This window comes from Atractosteus spatula, chromosome 4, assembly GCF_055471065.1.
Source record: "Atractosteus spatula isolate fAtrSpa1 chromosome 4, fAtrSpa1.hap1, whole genome shotgun sequence".
Lineage (NCBI taxonomy): Eukaryota > Metazoa > Chordata > Actinopteri > Semionotiformes > Lepisosteidae > Atractosteus > Atractosteus spatula.
The window spans coordinates 16,717,906-16,740,691 of record NC_142709.1 but is presented as its reverse complement, the minus strand read 5'-3'; the positions used below and the strand labels follow the sequence as shown (position 1 = coordinate 16,740,691).

The window sequence follows — 22,786 nt, the reverse complement described above, 5'->3', positions numbered from 1 at the left end:
CAGCCTGGTTGTGTTGCACACCATCTTGAAGTGAGCTTCAGAATGTGAAAGCATGCACAAGAAAATACAGTACATCACATCTGTTGAAGGACCTGATACATTGGCAATTGTATTTATGGTCTTGGAAATTAAAAATGAAATTATGTGTAGCAGATTGAGTAATGATCAAGTAAAACCTCAACTAGTATTCTAATGATTGACAATCAAAGATAAAAAATAAAATATTTGTCTGAGTATCTTGTTTTTTTAAGTCACGCTAGTTTTAGACATTGTTGCAGTTTCTGTAGTGTACTAATTTACTGTAATTACACCAGCAGACCACAGAGATGTTTCACAAATCATACAATCTCTTTCTGCATTAAGAGTCATCCATTGGTTTCTTTTATAACTCTTACTATGTCTTGTTTAGGACACATTGCATCTCATTGTCTGTTATCTCCAGACTGCTTTGAGGGATAAGAGTGTGCCTGTGTCCATAGTGCACAATGAAATGTTTTGAATTGACCACTCCTATTATAAATATTGTATTAAGACTGAGAATACAGTAAGTAACTTCATGTTATTACGTTACCAAAATGATGAATAGAAGACACTTTTCCCTTAGTTTTAATTAAAAGTAACATTCCACAGAGCTCATGCAACAGTGCCCCCAAAAGTGTTTTTGTTTGCGGAAAATAAAATTGTCAAATCTTCTTCAGAAAAGATCTTATGTTTACCAAAACACTTAAATTTTATGAGGCTCCTTTGTTTTTAAGAAGAATGGGATTTTATAGTAATGAAATTCTGAAGGCCAAAACCCATTTGTATGCTTGCAGTAACCTTGGTGCCTTGGAAACCAAAGCAATAATGTAATATTTATGGAAGTGCACTACTAGGTAGTTCAAATGTCTGTCACCAAATATATTAGACTTCCTTACAAAAATATAAAATAAAAAGGTGTTGCAGCTCCTATTTATCATTATTCACATTTTTTACTTTTGCTCCAACATTTTTTAAACGATAATAAGGATATGGATTTATTACTGGAAAAATACATTTGGTTGTAAAACTTCTTTAAGCATCCCACCTACAGTAAATATTTCGTTAACACATGTAACGATAAAGCAAAACTTCAACTTGCCAACCAACATAAAATTTAAAATAGGCACCAGACTGACAGCCACCATCAAATACTGCATTTGTTTCTGGCGACTGGTTTCACAGGCAGTTCAGAATTTGAATTTCATCTGGGCTGAAGCCGATTCTGTCTTTCAAGCAAAATATTGTGTGTGCTCTTAGTAGGAATGGCTCCAGACATTAACTTCATAAAATACCAAGACTCATCTTACAATGGCAGGAACTGGAGACTCTTGTCATCAGCTGTGGATGCAGGTATTGCCTGTAGTTTAAAATATCATTTGTTAAAATGACAAAAAAAAAGAAGCAGGGGTGGCTTATAAAGAAGAGTAGAAAATGTACAAAATTCTCTATAAAACTGTCCGAGGTCGATGTATATTTTTTTCTTTTTTTTTCCTGAACGTACTCCAGCATACAGGAGAGTCTTGTTTAAGCCTGGTTCACACTGTTAGACATATCTTTGGACAATCAACAAGACATACCACATATCTTGACTTCAGATTGCCCTTAACTCCCATTACTTTACTCATGGCCAAGGGAGGTAAAAAGAGTCTGCAAGATTTTCAGCATGTCTCTTTCCAATTGTTATGATATCTGTCATCAAAGACAGGCCTGTTCGGCCAGACATAATTAATTTGATAAAGTTACATTCCAAAGAACGTCCTTTTTCCAGTTCCAAGTGTCACATGTAATTTCTAATTATACGAATGCTAACTAAAGCCTTCTCCTCTTGTTTACAGGTGTCCTATACTAATCCTGGTTTTGATGACATTGTGACACTTTTTAGGTGGTTCATAGCTGGCTGGCCTACCTATACAGGTCTTAATACTTCTCAAAAGAGAAGAACTCGCTCTTTGAGAAATTTGCCTGTGCTGGCTGAAGTTTTGCAACAGTATTTTCTCAACAGTTCCAATAGTGTGAACCAGGCTTTAAGCAGCAGAATCCAAATGTTAACCAAGATATTTTGTATGACTTCAGCATTGAGGGATTCTGGAAGTTTGCAACTTAGTCATCATCATCATCGTCATCGTCATCATCATCGTCGTCGTCATCGTCATCATCATCGTCGTCGTCGTCGTCATCATCGTCGTCATCATTGTCGTCCTCCTCCTCATCATCGTCTTCGTCATCATCGTCCTCAGTGTTCACTTTTCCTGAAAGGACATCCTCGATCCAGTCCTCCAGTTCCTGCGCTGTGGGAAGATCCTCATCGTCCGCGAGATCCATCCACACACTGTCAGCCTACGGGAGAGAAAAGTGAGGAAGGGCATTACAGAAACAAAGACTGTGGGGAAAGAGTTTTACTGTCCCTTTAACTTGACAGTTAGAAACCTCCTGTCTGTGTAGTGGGCCAATGGGATGGACAGTCTGCCCACAGTTTGTCTTCAGGGGAAATTAGGACCAGTATGTTTCACTATGCTGTTTATTAGGACCCATCCGAATCCGAATACAAACCAAATTGTCTTCAACACAACAGGGTGACTGATTATACAGTATGACCTTCAGTAAAGTACTGTAATACATTAAATTGCAATATTTTAAATAGTAAAGTTTTAGGTAGGTGGTTGGTCTAATTCCACTTATTTGTAATTGAGTAGCTTGTGGAAAATGTTAAAAGGTCACCCTGGATATATAGCATATATTATTAATATTCAACAGTTACTTTTAAATTGATCTTTGATGTATATAAACAAGTAGGAGAGGGGGCCCATGTTCTTATTCACAGACCCCATTGTGGACCGAACAGTGTCAGGTGCCCAAACTCTGGCGAATACACACAGTCTTTTGGGTTATTAAGATTTTTTATTAGATACCAAAATAGCAGTGGCAATAAGGGCAAGCACTGTAGAACTTACATCAGTAACATTCACCACTCCAATCTGAGGCTTGAAAAGGTCAATTTTGAACGTTCTCTCCCAATATGTAATCAGCTGAAATGAGAGGAAAACATTTATTCGAGTAATTGCTGTAGAAATATAACGTATTAACATGAAGAAGACTTTTTAATTCGCCATTTCTTCTTATTCACACTAAGTTGTCACCACCAAGTATTCACAGCCTTAATTCATATATTGAGAAAATTGCAATCATTGTTTCACTTGAATCCGATACTTTGTTCAAACAACATTCCCAAGCAAAATTCTTCTGAATGATCTGAATCTGCATGAACCCCACATGGGTAAAAACTGTATCTTTCTCATCTTAGAAAACGAATTGTATTTTTGCAGTTTCAATTGTTTACAAATTCAGTAAGAGGAATCCCTGCAGCTAGTTGTGTGCCAAATACAGTATATGTGCCCTTCTAATTATATCCTATTTAGCTTACCAACTAAGTCCATGATTTGTGCTCAGAAATGCTGGAACTGAAGAGTTTCTAGACATCCAGTCTACATCTTGCTTAAAATGTTTTTGCTGCCTGTTAGCTAGTTGAAGAATTCTCAGTAGGTTCCCTGGGAAGAGGAGGAGATTTTGCTGATTGTGCGTTCCTATAATAGTAAGCACTGTCTGTTTTGCATGGCCCACTTGTTTCCATATCGGATGCTTGATCATTGAAACAACAGTAATTAGAAGGAACTTTAAAACCAAGCTCTGGATACAGAGGTAACACTCATCTCTATTTTTGTCTATGGATTTAAGAGGTGACAACAGGGAAATGCCTACAATTAAAGATTTCAGGTCAGTACTTAGGAGCTCATTGGTAATGCAAATCAAGTACTTCAGGACCAAGGGTGAGAAGTGTCTTGAGGTGCTGTATGTTGTGCTTACTGTTTGTACAACAGGGTTTCTGAATTCTGGGCCTTGTGGATATCTGGCTTTATTCAAGCTGAGCTCTCGGTCATTTCCATTGAACCGAAATTACCGTATCACTATCTCCATATTCAATGTTCCCCAGTTCCCCAGATTTGGAAAATTTTAATTTTCCCAATCCTGGCCTGGGGGATGTGTGAGTGTTTGTACTGGAATGGGACAGCTCAGAGGAGTGACTCCAGTGGCCTGGGCAACGTGTGAGTGTTTGTACTGGAACAGGACACCAGCTTGAAATCCTGGTGAAACGATGAAATGATGAAAATTATCACTGAAAAAAAGAGTGAGGGCAGCTCACCAAAGGAAAGTCATCCGGGTCGATCCACACAATGCTGAGATCCGGGTTGTTGGTATTGTCTCTTGCCACTTCTTTCAGGATCTCAAGGAACTCAAAGCCATCTGAAGTGAATAAATGAAAAATGAATAAATAGATATAGTACCTGAATACAATAAATTATTCACTGTGTGTCCCACTCTAAAGATAGGCCTGATTTCACATTAATATTACACTGGTCCTAAGTGAATGCTACAATTCTGGTAGTATTAAATTTGAGCCTATAGCTCCCAAACAATACTGCATAAAAACATTTAATTAATTTAAAATTAACTCTGCACTTGTTTTGTTTGGAATGGTGCTTTATACAACTATGCTGACTGTCATGGCAGCAACATTCAAAACTGCGCATTTTCAGATGTTGCCTCCAAAAAACACCTGAGCCACTTTACACTGCAACACAAAGCTACTCTGAAAGTCAGCTGTAACTGCTGTCTGTTTGTGTCAGACTGCTGCCAAACAAAACAGCAGTATCAATTGCTCATGCTCTGCCTTTGAGATTCTACAGGGCACAAACTTAGTCTTTGACAAACTTAAAGACTACTGCTGCCTTGCAGCACTGGGGCCCTGGTATGATTACCTGAGATGCTGTCTGCGTGGAGTTTTTACGTTCTACCTGTGCTAGCATAGGTTTCCTCGGGGTATTCCGGTTTCCTCCCACTCTCTATTGACATACTGTTACATTGACTGGTTTCTGAGGAAATTGGCCCTCGTGTGAGTGTGTGAGTGTCTGTGTGTGTCCTGTGATGGACTGGCATCCCGTTAGGGGTGAATCCTGTCTAACACCTGTTGCTTGCCAGAATACGCTCTGGTTCCGCCATGTCCCTGTATTGGATAAAGCACTTAGAAAATAGATGGGTGCATTATGTCCTTTCGGACTACATAACATCACACATGCAAAAACGATAAAGCCTTCTTTCATCCGTCCATTATCAGAAATCCACTTATCCTGGCAGGAGTCGCTTCGATGGCAGCACTCCAGTCCCTCATAGTAGAGCCCCAGAGAAAGGGACAGTTTAGAGTAGCTTAGCCAGCATTTCTTTGGCTGGTAGGAGAAGACCGCAGCGCCCAGCGACCAGAAATCCCCACAAGGGGAACCTGACTCTGGCATCACTCCCAGGACCCTGGAGCTGCGATGGGACGGCACTAACCACCGAGCTCACTTGCACTCCTAAATCTCTTTTATACCCTGACTAATACGGAGCCATGAACTGTAATCTGTTCCACTTTACAGCACTCAAACCAGAACAGTGGGTATAAGATGGGGGGCATGCCTTCCTTCAACAGGGTCACAGAAGCCTAACAGTGCCTTAAATGAGAGGCAGTACCAACTGGAGGAGTGATCCTGTTCTCACTGACAGCAAGATCAGTACAGTCTCTGTTGCCTAACAATCTGAGGACAGCCTGGACATCTCTAATCCACCCAGTGCTTGTCCACACAATGACATAACCCTTACAAATTGTTCTTGTCTGGTCTGCAGGCCCTGGACTCTTCTTGAATCAGCACCTTTACGGGTTCAATCACTCAGAAACTCCCAGATGATCTGGTTGACCATGTTTTATTCACACTTACCAGGATCTTCTTCTTCTGCGAAAGCAACAATATGAATTCCATCCATATCATCCTCCTGGGAACAGAATTTTCATCAAAAAGGTTTGCATCTGACAAATTGATTTGAATTGATTGAAGTGATTTTTCAAACCTAACACTGTTTAAATGCGATTGTTAGCCCCATTCAACATTATACATGCACTTGTCTTAAGCTGTTTTTAAACATAAGAAATTACTGCATTACAGAAACCAGTCTGCTTACATTTACTCAGTGCCTAGAATGTCCATTGACAAGGTCTGCACTCAGGGGATCTACCCTTGAACAATTTTAAACTGACAGATAGCAGTTAAAACAGGTGGCACTTGAAAATAATGTGCTCAGCACTTAATGAGATTCATCTGCTTTTGGCTCACTGTCAGTCTCTGTGGTGCTTTCAGTCCTGTTGCAGTGCCTGACGAATTGTCACATTTTCATTCATTTCCATGCTAATGGCCTGTCTGGGTTTATTCAATTGTATTTGCTCACTTTTGTGTAAACTATAAAAACTAAATTTAGTCTGAAAACATCATTGAAATAAATTTCACACAATGAACTCAAGACTGTACGTTAACAGCTCAACAACAGCTCAAATACAAATCAAGTATCAATTATCACTACTGGATTACAATACCATGATCCCAGATTCAAGTCTATCTTAGATTTGCGTGGAGTTAGGTCTTTCAGCTACTCTGTCAACACCTTCTTTGGAAGGGTGATAATGGGTGGGGTTGAAACAGAATCAGATAAGCTTGGTTAGGGTGATGTAATTAGCGGAGTACTCCAAGGATCTGTACTAGGATCACTAATCTTTCTGATTCATATCAATGATCTATATAGCTGATATACTACTCAAGTTTGCACATGGTACCAAATTAGGAGGATTATCAAACACAACAGAAGAAGCAACTGAAATTCAAAACTGTAAACCCCTGTCAGATTAAATTTAATATATATACGTTTGGGTCTTGCATGCAAGTAGTAAAAACATAAACTATAAATATAAAATGGGAAATGCTAGGTTTGACAAAGCTACTTAAGATAAGGCTCAATGTTGATATGTAATTAATATCCTCAAGCCAATGTGTGGAAGCAATTAAAAAGGCAAAGAAAATGCTAGGATATCAAACTAAAAGCAGAATTTAAAACAAGGGATGTTATGTTAATATTGTATAATACACTAGTAAGACCTTATTCAGAATATTGTGTTCAATTTTGGTCACCATTTTATATAAAAGATATTACTGCTCTGGAATCTCTGGAGTCTAGAGAAGAGGAACTGCATACATTCTGAGGCTTTAGGGAATGTTCTACACTGACAGGCTGAAAGAACCGAACTTTTTAGTCTTGAACAGATGAGATTACAAGTGGACTTGATACAAGTATTCAAATTCCTCAAAGGCAGTGACAGTCCTGCAGATTTCTTCAGAAAGAACATGTGATTTTAAAACTGAGAACGGGGCATTTCCTTATCCATACAAATTAGCTATGTTATTGAAGGTGATACCCTTGTTTCTTTCACAAAATGGTTGAATAAGATCAATTAAAGCCCATTACATAAAAATACTGTTTACTACTAACTACCAAATGGGCTAGACAGGCCAAATGGCCTCCTCTCATCTGTGACCTTAAAACCTCTAATGTACTTAAAATTCATGTCAAAGGTCTCTGAAAATCACATTTCGATTTTCAGAAAATGCATCTATGAATACTTGAAACTGAAGGCAATGTACTGACAAGAATGAGAATATGATCAATGATGAATCAATGTTTGCAATTTTTGTGCTATTGAAATGCCTGACCTCCTTTTCAGTGCGATCTGTCGGTTTTCTAAAGGGTTGACATGTAGCAGTGCCTGGTATGCAGGTCCTGCCAAGAGTCACACAGCATGCCACTGCATTCACTAGAACACACATGCAGTATTCACAGGCAGTTTAATGGTACCCCAGTTCTAAGTGAGATCATCTTATCACGTCTTAGAAGAGCATTGGTTCTTACCCATGTTTCAAACATATCTTCAGCACGTAGCTTTCTCAGAGTGGGCCTGGAAAAGACAGTCATTAGAAAATACAAGTCTGACCGGTGGGAATTGTTCACATCCTCAATGGGAACTTATTCCACGTGAAACCGAACTGCACTTCCGAGCAGCTCAAGAGATGCAGCTGGTTGTCCTGAGCAAAGGCTGAGCTCTATGACCCAGGCAGTTTGAGTTCAAACCTAGGTCATTTCACTATCCAGTTGTAACTGGGAATCCCCATGGAGGTTTATGATTGGCTCAGGGCTTTCCTGGCTCCCCTGTAATTACCCAATAGCCTACAAGTTCATGGTGATGTCATTGACAAGCATGCCTCTCCTCCTATCAGTGTAGAACCTCCTGTACTGCATGGTCAATGCTGCTGTGTGTCCTAAGATGAGTGGGCATTTCAGTTATTTTTCCTTTCATGTCTTCAATTCGGAGCCATGAATTTGGCGCGCAGTAGAGTTTGCAGCAGACAGAAAAGTGATTGCACTGCAAGGTACTGCAGGGAAGCTGCTATGTGACTGAAGATGATCAGACTGATGGGGTTTCAAGTCGCCCACTTCTCTCCGGGAGTACTGTCTCAGAAAATCTGAAAAGTGTGTTTACGGGTACACCACTAGGGCAAAATAAACAACCTGCCCCTGCCAGAGGCATCCGTCTAAAATAATATGCTTCCTTAATATTCCTTAGAATAGCTTTTTATATCCATCCCTTCGTTTTCTAAACTCTGTCCCAGCAAGCAACGTTTGCAAGGCAGGATACACCCTGGACAGAAAGCCAGTCCATTGCAGGGCAAATCTGTTAGGACTAACACACACATTGAAACCCGGACAGTTTTCCCAGAAGCCAATTAACTTACCAGAATGTCTTTGGACTGGATAAATCCCACACAAACACGGGCAGAACATCCAGAACTCCTTGCAGAAAGCACCTCCAGAAACAAACTCAGAGCCCCAGTGCTGCGAGGCAGCAATGCTAAACACTGCACCACCATACCACCATACTGTTTTATATACTTTTCATAAGCAAGAAAGGCTACGAGCAAGAGTAGGGATTTTGGCCCATCTAGCCCATTTCCACTTTGGCTAATACTTAACTCATACTTCTGAAATACTGCTATGTTGAAATACATTTCCAAGTTGACTGTACTGCACATATATGATATTGTCTTGGCGAAAACGTCCTTTACCTTTTGTGTTCATTCACAAAGTCTACAATCTCCTCTTCTGTGTGTGGCTTTCCTGGAATAGTCACCGGCTCTTCCATGAAAGGTTCATAGAAGTCCACTTCATTTATTTTCAGAGTAAGTTGCTTTGCCACCTGAAAGAGAGCAAAAAGTCATTCTGTGTCTTGATCCACAAGGACGGTTGTTCAGGAGACAAGGAGTTAGAATGGGGTACTGTAGAGAGGAGGGAAAATTGAAATTGAAAAGAATGTGGAAATGTATCTGACAGAAATCATAGAATACCCATTTATTGGGTTAATGAAAGAGATAACACAGCATTCCCATTTAAAATAATGTATCTGCTGGGGCAACTAGTGATATGAATTTACATTTAAATCCTTTATATTGCCTTGTTTGCCCTGGGGTTAGGTGAAGAACATACTCAAATTGTACTGAAGTGATGAACCAACTGATAGATGATGTACTGGACTTGTTCACCTCTGATGGAAAAATGGAAAGACTTTTTATGAAATCCATTTGTTTTCATCAGAGACATTATTAATCTTTTTAATTCTTTTGTTATTCACATGGCCGTGGAGAAAAAAGGAAGCATCACTTACTCCTTTGTCAAAAGTAGCAAAGAACTTAATATACGGCTGAAAGTGTTCTGCAGCCTCTTGGAAGGCTTTGAAGTCTAGGAGAAGAGAAGAGAAAAGCATGAATTGTGTCACAAAAAGGTCAGACCTCATAATGAGTGGCCCAGGTTTCCCTAATCCTACACTTGTCCTACATTACTACCCTGACACTAGTGTACCTCCAGAACACACATCTGAGTGGCAGGACTGTTCTTACAATCACTGGCTTCGTGCCAACTGTAAGGTACGGAACAACTCCAAAAATTGTTGAGGCACTTCTCGCCATCAGCAAATGTTACTTGCTTTTAGTCATGCATCAGGTCCCTTCTGAACGCTAAGCAAAATTTAGACAAAAGCTCCATGTGTTTACTTTACACAGAGTGCAAGAGAGCTCTTTCTTCTGTGATAGATGGATAGATGTGTACAAGATCATGAGGAAGGTCACAAATGAGGTGGCCATTCAGCCCATTGCTTTTAGCTCATTTAGATATAAGCAGTTTGTTGATCAGAGGGTTTAATCCCAAAACTACGAAGAAGCCAGGGTTTCAGCTTCAATGACATGGCTGGGCAGCTTGTTCCACACTCCCACAACCATTTATGTAAAGAAGTGCCTCCTGTTCTCCGTTTTAAATGCACTTCCTTGTAGTTTCTACTGTAGAAATTTTCGTTTATAGTATACACAACTGCAAGTATGCACAACTTTTCTTAAGCCCTTTATTAAAGGCTTGTTGAATGAAACTTGTCTTGCATAAAGTTTTTTTAATCCAACTAGATTCATCTTATCAACATGTCCACAAATGTGCCAAATGATGTATTCATGTGAAATCTAAAAATGGTTTTGGAGGTCTGTCACTACAAAGCAGCTCAGCTTTCAGCAAGGGGTATTTAAGAAAAGATTACATGATCATCACGCGTCCTTAAAAGAAGAGCAACATAATTGCATCAAGATTACTTGACTAGCAAAGAAGTTATTTAAAGCTTTGTTGTCACATGGGGAAACTGACAGTCTTCGTTGCAGAAATCTATATCTATTATTGGCTGTTGTTGTTCTTAGTGTTTTCCTACATGCAGATAAGTGCCAGTTGGGAATACTGGGCATACATGGAGATGGGACTGTTAGCAGGCGTAACTGATTTTCACCTGTGACACTATGTATAGATGAAAGTTAGGAAAAAATTATATTACCTGCATCTGGCTCCGTGTATATCACACTTATTGTACAGCTCTTAAATAAATATATAGTTATTAAGCTGAAAAGTAACCAAGGCTTGCCAGTTCATACATGCCGATTTAGATCTTAGAGGTTGAGAGAAATTAAAGGATGTAATTACCCTTAGGTTTTAAACACTTTAACAATAATCTGACATACTGTACTACTGGATACAGTGGAAGGAAGAGGTATAAGAGAACATGCAAAAGACAGTGAAAGAGGCAGAAAGCACAAAAAAGATTGCTCAGGACTCACGCTCCGAGTCTTCATCTTTGAAATACCCAATGAGTTTGATGTCTTCGTCGATGTTATCAAAAGCTCTGAGCTCCAAGGTGTTGCTAATGAGCTCCACAGGGTCTTCCAGCAACTGGTAATGAACAAAAGCGTACATCAGCGGGAATGAAGGAGGCAGCCTGCACTCGCGGCACTAATGAAGACGGCCCTTTCCTGGGTCAGGACGCACATAGATGGAGGTTCTTCACTGTTATGCTGTTATGTTTCATGTCATGTCTGACATATCCAGATTTAAAGAAATTCATGCTTACTTCAGCTGGTTCAGAATGTGGCACCAGCAGCTTGAAGTATAAGCCCTTTATCATTGTTTGTTGACCTCTTCTCTATTAAGAGCTGCTTCAAAAACACCAATGCTATTAGCATACTGTATGAGCAAGAGATAGTTATTGCACTGTAAACCCTGAAAACGTATGCAATTCTTTGTTTCATTTACAGTATCTAGTACAATTACAGTATTTACTGCCCGTGTTAAGTACACGGTTTTGAGATCATGTGATTTATGCATATTATTGGTAACCCGTTAATACGATCATAGAATTAACGGAAATGTGCTTAGCAGACTCTCTTTCTATTCCCTTTTTTGTTTTATGATCGTTGGGTAGTTTCTGTTTATTTTTACTATGAAAAGGAAGGACTTAAAACAGAATTTTAAATGCAAAAATGGGCTCTTAAAGTTTAATCATTACAGGCCAGGGAGTATATTCTTTTACTGTAGAAAACTGTACACTTAATACTAATAGTGGGACCAATGACACTCTGACAGCACCACCTGCTGAAGACTCTCCTCACAAATTTGTGAAGCCCGCTGTCTGCTGTCTGTCCGATTCCCTGCTTGTTTAGTGCCGTAGCTGATGTGACTTATTGAGCTCCACGTGGACTAGGCTGTTGAACCAGAGTTACTGTCTACAGTAATTGGAAAAAGCATCTGGCTCTTAAAGGGACCTTCAGGAGGGGGTGCCATTATCACAAAAGATCACTTTTTCCAGCATTTGAAAGATATCATCTGTCTTGGTCTGACAGTGCAGCACCAGCAAGCAGGGGGGAAACCTGAAGCCACAAAGGAAAAATTGTGGCAATTAGTTGCTGGTGAAACACTGGGGGTAATAATACTAGAAGTGACTGGTGAAATATTTCAGATGTCTAGACGGTGTTCCAGAAGATAAATTCTTTCATCTTATCTTTGGAAGTCTGTCCCACCATGGGAAAAGCAAGACTTGATGTGTGGCACATCAAACGGGACTTTTAGTGAATCTATTTTAGTAGTGGTATCCTTGATGTTTGCGTAGGGATGGGTATTACATGTGTATATGTGTACTGTTTTTTTTTAATTGTAGCTTTTAATGCTCCATTTTGCTGTTAAGGTCTTAAATAGAGACGTTATTTACTGTTCTTTCACAACCATAGTGCAGATACAACCTTTTCACCCTCCCACACACGTTCTCTTTTCTTGCCAAAGTGAAATGGCTCTCAGAAGACTTCCTGGACACTGCTGCATGAAGTGAGTATCTGTAGTCCTATGAAGAAATCTTTCTCTGTCCAGTCTTTTTCCCAAGACTCGGGCAAAACCTTCGTTATGAAGGAGGCTCGAACTGTTGAAACCCCAGTCCCACTCACGGGTTATATCTCTACCACAAGTCCTGGGGGAGGCTGCTGCTCTTGTGCGGCACTGATGAGCATACTCTATGTCTTTACGTCCCAGGTGACTTAGCCATAGTCAATGCGTTGAAAGAGCGCAGTGAAAATGATCCAGGTTATTAAGACATTTTGCAATGTGTATTTCTGAGTGCACAAGGCTAGAAAGAATCCATTAAGTGGTTACCATATCTTGGCATTCAGTGTAGGTGTGCACTGTACTGTACAGTACTGTATATACTGTATGTTTAATGTTCACTTCATCACAGACCAAAACAAAAAGTCTGATATATGTGGGTTCTCTGCAGGAACTGTATGCAAAGATTTTCAATATGGAGGTCAGTCAGACTGAGAACATACTGTATGTTAATTGTGATCAGGACAATTACAGTATGCACCATGTTTCACCACGGCAACAGGTTCATTGTTGTCTATGTTACTGCCCCTTTTTCACTAAAGACCCATGGAGACTCCACCTGGCTGTTTCCCCTCAGTCTATCTTACATCCAAATAAATTAGAGAAGCCCATTTCATCCCCTTGATGTCAAAAGCAATTTTCAACTTTTCTCACCAATACTTACATCTAAAAGGAACTCCACCAGAGTGTCTGCAGAAAGCTCTCCATCAAACTCTATCACGTGCTCATCTTTAAACACGTAGATGCTGCCCTCTTCTTCCAGACCTGAAAAGGCAGGAGAGATAAGTCCGCAAGGTGACAGTGATTTGAGAACAGGCTGGTTCCAGTTACAGGTGTTCCCCGTCATTCAACTGTAAAAACATTCAGATTAAGGATTCAAGTCTTGATTAAAATAATTTACGTTCAAAATCGTGTATACAGTACGTCATTTGTAACTCAACAACTCAACAAAACAGGACGTCACTGGCAGTGGATGAATACCTTTGCAAGGCACTGCATGGTAGTTATTTGTTAATTTGTTATATAGCACCAAAACGGAAGTTGCTAATACTGAATAAAAAAATAAATGGACTACTGATGTCAAAGGTTATCAGCAGAAAGTGTGAACATGCTTCTCGGGGTTGTGTGATATCACTGGTGCTTCATGGACCAGGCAGCAATGGGAAAGCATTAACAAGGAATGATAAGATGCTTTCCCATGCTTCATCAATGTAAGTGAAGTCTGTACACTTTCTTCTGTAGCACATATAGGAATATGTTTTTACATTATTCTCTGAAGTTGTCAAGCCTTAATAGTTAATGATTGAATAAGAAGTGTTCAAAGCAGTGTTAGCTCGCCTTCTGTTTAGAAGCAGCCGTGTGTTTCCCAGGTGAGAGCTAGTGTAGGGAGGGTCTGGAGAGACTGGTATTGAATATAATCACCATAGAACAGGCTTCGTCATAAACGAGTAAAACATTAAATGACAACAATCTTTTCTTAGCTTACCAAGTTTTTTAGCTACTTTGGCATCTTTCTTGGAGTCCACCATCCCGAATCCTATGTCTTTGTCTTCTAGGACTTGTGCGGCCAGCTGAAGAGAAAGACAGAAACCAAGGACTGAGCCAGGTAAGGGCTCACAAGGAGTTACAAGCAATAAATCAAAAACGCAGGACCTGCAGCGAAAAGACAAAAGAATTGAACAATATAATTGGTCCATGAGCTCTGCAGACTGATTACCATAACAAAAAAAATCCCACTCCAGCTTTTCTATCAGCCTCACTGTCCCTAGATTGTTAAACATGTAAGAATATACTGTATTGTCCTTCACGAAATGACTAGATGAGTTAGTCTGTATATACTGTATACACTCTGTGTCTGCTCTGCAGATAAGTGCATTCTCTATCAAGGTACAGGCAGTGAAAGAGAGATTTGCTTAATTCTTATATCTAACTCTATAGAGATGGGTGGATCATTCTCAGTAGCACAATCTACTGAATGCTATTAGACTGGACAGAGTGGATACAGACAGACAGGGAGATAAAACAGTGACTCCTGCCTCTGGCATTGTGACTGTGATTCTAAACAGTGTTCTCTTTGGAACCCATAATAGAGAAATGCACTATTTTCCAAATATCACCCAAACGACATCATGTACATCCAGCAACCTCATTTACTGTATCTCTTGCCAAAAATGCCTAACTATCTACGTTGGGGAAACCGGAAGGAGACTAGGACAACGCTTCAGGGAACATGTTAGGGCTGGGAAGATTAAAGATTTCTCCAAGCCCATACAGTAGTTTCTCATTTCACCTCAGACGGCCATGATCACACTGATCTCTTTGTCTCTGTTCTCAAAGAAGGGTTTCTCAACTCCCATAGTAGAAAGACAACAGAAACTAAACTTATCCTGAAACTAGGTTCACACCATCCCCCCTCTCTCAATGACCGATTTATTTTCATGTAGTCTTCTCTATTCTCATGCAGGTTTTGACTTCACACCTCTCTTCACCCCTCTACACTTTGCACTTCTTGAGTAGCCTCTCTGCCCCTCCTGCCTCCCCCCTCTCCCAGCTTGTGTTCTTCTGTGCTATTTAATCTTTGCTGTCTGCCCTGTCTTTCTCACACCTGAAGAAGGCTTCACAGCCGAAACGTTGTGTTTTCTCTCTTCTCTTTTCAGCATGGAATAAACCTATGACTTGTTCCTATTTTCCAAATACTGTGTACCAGCTCTCATTCAGATGATATGTGTGTGAGTCTCTTACAGCGTCAATGTGGGGTTGCACTGGAGAGTGGTAATGAACAGCAGCTGTTGACTTCAAGACAGAAGTCAATTTAAATGTAAAAATGAGGGTGTGTTCCAGGACTCTCAGAGACTTTCAAACCTTGACTACAATACAAACTCTGCAGAACCATCAGATCTCTCCACAGTCACTTATGTTTTGCTTGGCAGATTAGGCCACGCACTCTCCTTATTAAATATGTATGTATCATTATGGATGTAACACTCAGTAATGATGTAAAGCCCTGAGCCCTGAGGACAGACGGCTTAACATTTATTCACATGGAGACATTAGTGCTTTATTTTATTTACAGCCCATTACAAAAAAGTCTGTAGCAAAAACTACAAACAGCATGTCTCTAGTGCTGAGAATTTCAGACAACTTTAAAAGAGCTGCCTGAGGATGTAGTATTGATTTTGCATGGGTGCAAACATTCTCTTGTTGTGTAAGAAGAGTCCAGATGGTTTCAGGGAATGAAACAGGGAATGGGGACTTTGTTTTCTGAATAAAGAAATGGAGTGATTGTAGACACACAAGATTAAACTTGATTTTGTGGGTTCAAGTATCCCATTTTATTTAGGTGTTGCACAAGCTTAGTTGACAGTATTTCGCTACTATTTAAGTAGCACTCTAACCAGTAAAAATGCACCATGAAATTGAATGGTGAATAGATTAAAGAGATAAAGAGAAATTGTCTGAATAGATTAATCTTGCGTGTGTGAGGCACAAACACCAATTGGAACAGCGATTGGAGGGGGGCAGACAATAGAAAATAAACCCATTTAAATTTCAACGGAAACCAAGTTATAAAGATTACAAGACATATCAAAAATAAGACCGCAGATGCAAACATGCGCCCCGTCGTGTGCAGCACGCCCGTATGTTATGTGGAATTAGCGATTCGAGTTATTCCACTCCCCCTCCTCAATCTGGAATCACTGGAGGCTGCAGTCAGAGCTGGACAGAAAACAGATGCCGCTCAGCCTGAGCGATGCAAACTCCAGTGGCTTGGCCAGCCACAGGGGGCACTTAGCCTGTTAAAAACATACTGTAAGACAGGTCACAAACGAGAGGAGGCTATTTAGCCCATTTAGCCTGTAAGGTAGAGCACAGCACTGCCACTTGAGAATTCCTGCCGGTAGCCGGGCAGTGGCGTGGGCCTGATTCGAATTGGTGACGTTCAGATTTTAGGGTGCTGCCTAGGTGCGAGAACATGGAAAGAGGGGCGAGATAGCCGTGCTAACCTCTGTGCCAAAGTGCCAACTGTGTGCATAATAAATATACTATTTTTATCAGTGTTCTAAAAATACATACACGGTATATACTGTTAAAATGAAATTAAATGTCACTCAGGGGACCTGGCCATTTTATACTCTTGTAATTGGAGCCTCTATTAGGGGATACAGGAATGCTTTTTCATCATGTAGTTGCCACAGTGAGTGACGTGGAGTGCCTGCTTTTGAAAGTATACTTTTGTATGTATTTGGAATCCAGACACCACATTCTATTCAGGATTATTAGAAAATGACCTGCAATTTTGTCCTTAAAAGTCTCTGTACAGTAGGTGGCAATTTTGGTTTGCGAAACCAGACTATGATTCATATTCTGTGAATCTACAAGTAAATTTTTAAGTCTGTTTGCTATTTACTTTTTCTCCCAGTTACAGGTAAAACTGTTTTACTTGAACTGCATGGATACTGCATGTTAGATACTGATATCTTTAGTACTTTTTCTTTTGGCTTTCAATGCACTGTTAAGCTCCATGTTTTATTTTTTTAGAATGAGCATGTGCATGAAAAGACTTTGTTAACTTTAAATATGAGCATATTATGAGGGTTAATGAAAATCAACATCACCAAAGACTCAGAAACAGAGATTGCAAAGTTTCTCAGTTCTTCACAGCAGGTCAGAAAGAATGTATTTTTAATGCTTTCCAGTTTAAAAACACTGAGCAGAAAAAAAAACTTTAGCAGCCCAAGGACTATTTGAGGAGAAACATGTGCAGATGCAAATTAAACTCAATCTCTGAGATATTTATTTGCAGCACAGCCCAAACACCAATCGAACCTGCCACACCAGAAGACTGGTCTCTTAAAAGCCCAGAGGAATGAAACCACCTCCTGGTCTCAAACGACTTTCATAGATACACGTCAAAGTGACTAGATCTCTTTAGTCTTGAAGAGTCAAGACAATTCTGAGCACTTGAAACAGCTACTTGGAATCCTGAAAAGTACAAAGTCAGTCCAATAGTAAGACATGAACTTGAGCCCACACAAGCAGCAGATACAGTAAACCCACTGTGCCGTAGAGCCTGCTTTGTGGCACCAGTGGTTTGAACACTCTTAAGCATCCCAGGGAATGACACCACTGCAAGTGAAATTCAAGAAATGAAATTTAAGGCAAAAAACAAGAGGCACTTCCTTGCACACAGACGAGCATCTAGAAGGCACTACCACTCCATATTGCTGAAACAATACCTTCCTTTCCTTGTTGTGTTCTCACAATGAACTACAGTACACTAAACGTCTTCCACAGTACCCTCAGTATCTGACCAGCATTAATAGACTTGATCCAAGCCACAGCTTCACAGGGGTACATGCAGAAGGAAATGAAATGGGACCAGTGTCTCAGACACAGACTGGGGTTCCTCGGAAAAGTAGTACAAACACAGGCTGAACCCAGCATCCCCCATATTCTGGGGATATGAGAGCCCAAGGGAGTGACACCACAAGTGCAGGCTTGGTGTACCCTTCAAGCTCTATTATGCACTCTAGGATGCAACAAAAGACTGACACAGAAAAACAGGGGAAAGAACAGGTAATATAATCCATTTTTGCAAAAAGTGATCTATTTTATTTATAGGGATAAGTATGCAAGTCGCTCTGTTGGTGTCAACAGCCAGAACACGTGTGGCCTTCAGGGTCTGACAAATGGCCAAGACTCAAGTAATAGAGCTAAGAATAAAGATCTCATCTTTCCTTCATCTGCATGTCCAACAAAGGGCTGAATGCAGTTCATGCCCATTTTTATCATGACAAGCAATGTTCTTAGTAAAAAACATTTAGCAAGGATGATCAGCTGTGGTAGAACTGGGCCAATGGTCTGTCTAACTAGAACTAAATGAATGTTTGGATAGGTCACCACTCACTTTAAAACATAACAAAGTGATGTGTCACTGTAAAGCTAGATTGGATACTCAAGCTATTTCTTCAATATGGAAATTGCAAGCCTTAGAAAGCTGAAAAGGCAAATGCTCACAATTGTCTGGGGCACCTGTTCTGGTCCTGCCCTAAGCTGACCCAGTTAACCAACCCTGTTGAACTTTCACAGTTAAATCCTTCTTTGCAGTAGTCAAACTAACCCATTCTGGTTAGAGAACTTGTTGGTGCTGTTAGAGTTCTCTAAAACTGTAGTCAGATTCCCTGACTTTTGCAACTTGACTTGGCAGATGTGCAATTCATTCAATTTAATATGGAAGCTTTGATTACCTTTTTCTAAACATCTACATCTTCAATTGACCCTTAACTTTACCGCGCATCTCTTTCCCAAGTCATAATTTGCTTACTGATTTGTTGCTCAGTTATAATGCATCTGTTCTATGTTTGTTGCTGTTATTTTGGCCCTTTTTCCTGAATTTCCTATCATACAGATCTTGCAGTTGCCCACTGTTAATTGTGTATGAAAAGACTTTGTTAAATATGAGTATATTATGAGGGTTAATGAAAATTCCTATCACCAAAGGCTTTGAAACAGAGAGTGCAAATGTTCTCAGTTCTTCACAGCAGGTCAGAAAGAATGTATATGTGGAATAACTGCGCTGCATCGCTGTCTGCGTTTGATTAAAAAAAAAACATAAGATTTTACAATAGTAAGTTCATGTCACAAATATATGATTTTCCTTTCACATGCATCTTTGAATTTGCTTGTGAAATATTAAAATCCACAGAATGACTAGATAGCCAGTTCAATTATTAAATAAAAATCTCTTCGTGTATAAAAAAAGATGGCATTAGGATGTCCAGCAGGCTGGCATCAGTGAACCACAATACTGTATTTGAAACAAATAGAACATAGAGGTGACTCAGATAAACAAGAACTAGGACTTGTTGGAACTGAAGTAGTCCAATTGAAAACTTTGCATGGCACTGTCAGGGAACTTCATTACAGGTCTCGTGATCTGGAGATTTCTGACCCAGGTGGACTATGGCTGCAGTTCTGTTGCCTCCAAGAGGAGTCCAGAGAGGAAAGAAACAGTGCTTGTCCAGGTGCTGTGACTGAATAACTTCTTACCACATCCGTCAGCTGGAGATTTACTAGTGTGGCTTTTAATCTCTAAAAGTTGTTCCCATGATTTTGGCAGTCAAATAGGAGAAGATAACACCTTTTTTGACGTAAGCAACAAATTTAGGAGCTGGTAGATTTTTCACTGCTCACTTGCTGGACTTTGCTTTCTGAAGACAGACCCTGGAAGCAATATGTCGGCAGAAAAGAATAGGAGCCCTAATACAGAGCCCTGTGGGATGCCTTGGTTATGGGAATTTTGTGTTGGTCACAAGCTTCCTGCCCTGAACAATTACATTGTTGTAATACCCTTAAATGAGGTACTTCACATGAATGACTCCACTAAAATACCCAGTTGTATAATTTGGTGCAAATATGGGTTGGCTTGAATAAAAGTGTCTTTCAAAGTAATAACTCAACCTGTGGCAAGAAACATGGTGAAGTTAGTTTAGTAAGTGTAGGTTAGTGTTAGAGCATGCAGTCAGATGCTGTTACATAACAGAGGGCATTTGGAAATCCCCTAGGATGCTCAATAGCTTTAAATTCTCTCATGAACTAATGTATTTCCTTCTGGCATAGAGGAATTCACTGATGACAAACACACTGGATTTGGCCCATTATCACAGCACCAACGCCGACCCTTATTGGCCCTACATCATAGAACAGGTTCCTGCAATGGGAGCTGGGATACTACTGAGACACCTGGGGAAACAATGTCACAATATTATCTGAAACTATGTGAAACCATTAGGCAGAATTCCTCTGAGAAGTTCAGGAAGAAATAAAAACACAAACATAATGTCACGCGCAGCAGCAATGACAAAATAAAACATCTAGCACAAAAATGTAAAGGTCCATATTGATGATAAAATTAGATGTGTATTAAAATTATTAGATATGTAATAAAAACATAAAGTAGGTGTGCAATTACTTAAAAGTTACTTTTAACCCCCCTGCTTGGCTTACTGCACCTGTTACTTCACATCTCCAGACAATCCACATTGCTTCACAAAATAACATCAGGCCCGTGAAACCGCAGGTATCTAAGAGCAGCGTGTTAGTGTCCTGCATCTTTAGGGTGTCTGGCTCCTTCAGCACTGAGCACAGAACCAGGGCCATACAAAGATCAGGCCCACAAACCAAGTGGAATGACAGGATTTCTGCAGGAGCAATGCTGGAAGATGTAGGTTGAAATAAATTCATTTATTCTGTACATTAATGCAAGGAACTTGTTGAAGCTGAAGCAAGAATAACTAAAGTTGAATAAAATGGTGTGATATGATGTGGCTCACACACGGGCATCAGGAAGCAGATATATTTGAAAAATATACACATTAATAATCAATCTTAGGTTGGTGGTTTTGCTTAACTAAGACTTCAATGTCTCACCTATGTAAAGAAATTGAATCCAAGAAAATAATTGTGCAGGTAATTTATGGCTTTGATATACTGAATAAACGTAAATAAAGTGTATCTGAATGAAACTGATATAACAATTAAGCTGTACACATGCAGAAAGGCTTTGCAGCACAAATAAGAACACAAAGTGGCACACAGAAATATTCCTGATAAGCATTGTAACTATTTCTTAGAGAACTAAAAGCTGATTTCCACCTAATAAGTACAGTTGAATTACTTATGGGAAGACTGAATTACTATCAGTATATATTTGTGCAAGTTGTAGCACTTGACAGAATATGAACGAATGCGTTATAAAAATGTGAGTTAAAAAATTAAAACAACCTTACACTTCTTGTAGGAAACTAAAAACATTTTTTTGGCTGATGAACCTCTTCAGGTGTGAAAACAATTCATACTGTATGTTTAACTCTTAATTCAGATATCCCCTCGTTATGGTCCAGAATGGATTTTGTGAATTTATTCTTCATGGTCCCAGACACTACTGTACATACGGAGGGCAAACTGCCATAATAGATGGAAAAGCAAAGCCGGTGTCGGGAAGAGAGACGTGTGAGAAGTATGAGCCCTTTGCAGAAGGTTAGCAAACAACTTCTCAAGAATAAACAGACAGCTGGCAGCAGAGTACTGCCACAGCCTGACCTTGAAAGCAACAGTATGAGCGTCTGCAGAGCGGAGAGGCACTGATCCCTTTGGAACAGGCAAGCACACATTCACTATCCCTATCCCAAACCCGATAAAGACAGTCTCCTTCGCTGCTCCTGTCCTTACCTCCAGCACCATTTCGGTCATCTGGAACTGTTTCTGATGCTCCTTGCTGGAAGACCTGGATTCATGGTACCAGAGACACAGCATGTCATATTTTTTCAGCGCCTTCTTATAGTTTTTGGCATCAATGTCTATCACCCGATCTTTCCCATCGAAGCTGGGGAACTCCAGCCCTTCCTCTGCACTGCAAAGGCAGGCTGATAGATAGAGACAAGGCAGCAGAAGCCAGACAGTCTTCATGCTGGGGCAGAGGAGCAGCCTGAAAGGAAGCCTGTGGAGAGGAGAGGCTCAAGCTGCAGCAGGGCCAGCAGGATGGGAACCCTTTAATGTGGAGCTCTTCTCTGGCTCTAGTTATTCAGCCCTCTCCTGCTCCTCATGCCAGGAAAAGGCAGCCTGTCCCTCTCAGTCTCTGGCCAAGACAAAGAGAGAGACAAAAACGACAGGCGATCACAATCTGCAAGCTTCAGCCCCGGATACCTTACATAGCTGTGCCCTCTCCCCTGCCATTTCAGAACCATTTTTAGGAAGCAGTTGTTTCGGGCTAAAAATAAATGCAGCAAATCAAAAGAGGACAGATATGACACCATTAGGGATTCGCCCAGCCTCTTTATCAGCCCAAGTGATGAGCCCTTTGTAAGATCCTGAAAGAAAAAAAAATTGCTTCATTAATTTACATCCAAAGTGGGATAGAAGAAACAACACTGGAACCTAGAGTGCAGCACTGCATTTTCAGTTATATGTATGTATCAAAGATAGATTTTATTTAAAGAATTATTAATACATTAGTAAAACAATCAAATATTGCATTATACTAGGGATTCAAATTCTATTTTCACTATAT

General features: G+C 40.1%; 1 protein-coding gene across 1 annotated transcript; it reads right to left on the bottom strand.

Moving 5' to 3' along the window:
- Positions 1-590: 590 nt before the first annotated feature.
- On the bottom strand, positions 591-22,405 carry casq2 (calsequestrin 2). The gene is made up of 11 exons (XM_088912828.1): positions 21,949-22,405; positions 14,204-14,288; positions 13,382-13,482; positions 11,130-11,241; positions 9,650-9,723; positions 9,054-9,184; positions 7,843-7,888; positions 5,829-5,883; positions 4,220-4,320; positions 2,973-3,047; positions 591-2,358 (listed from the first exon to the last, which is right to left on the bottom strand). Exons 1-11 carry the CDS (start codon positions 22,183-22,185, stop codon positions 2,122-2,124), a joined length of 1,254 nt encoding a protein of 417 aa, XP_088768954.1. The 5' UTR covers positions 22,186-22,405; the 3' UTR covers positions 591-2,121.
- Between the last annotated feature and the right edge of the window lie 381 nt (positions 22,406-22,786).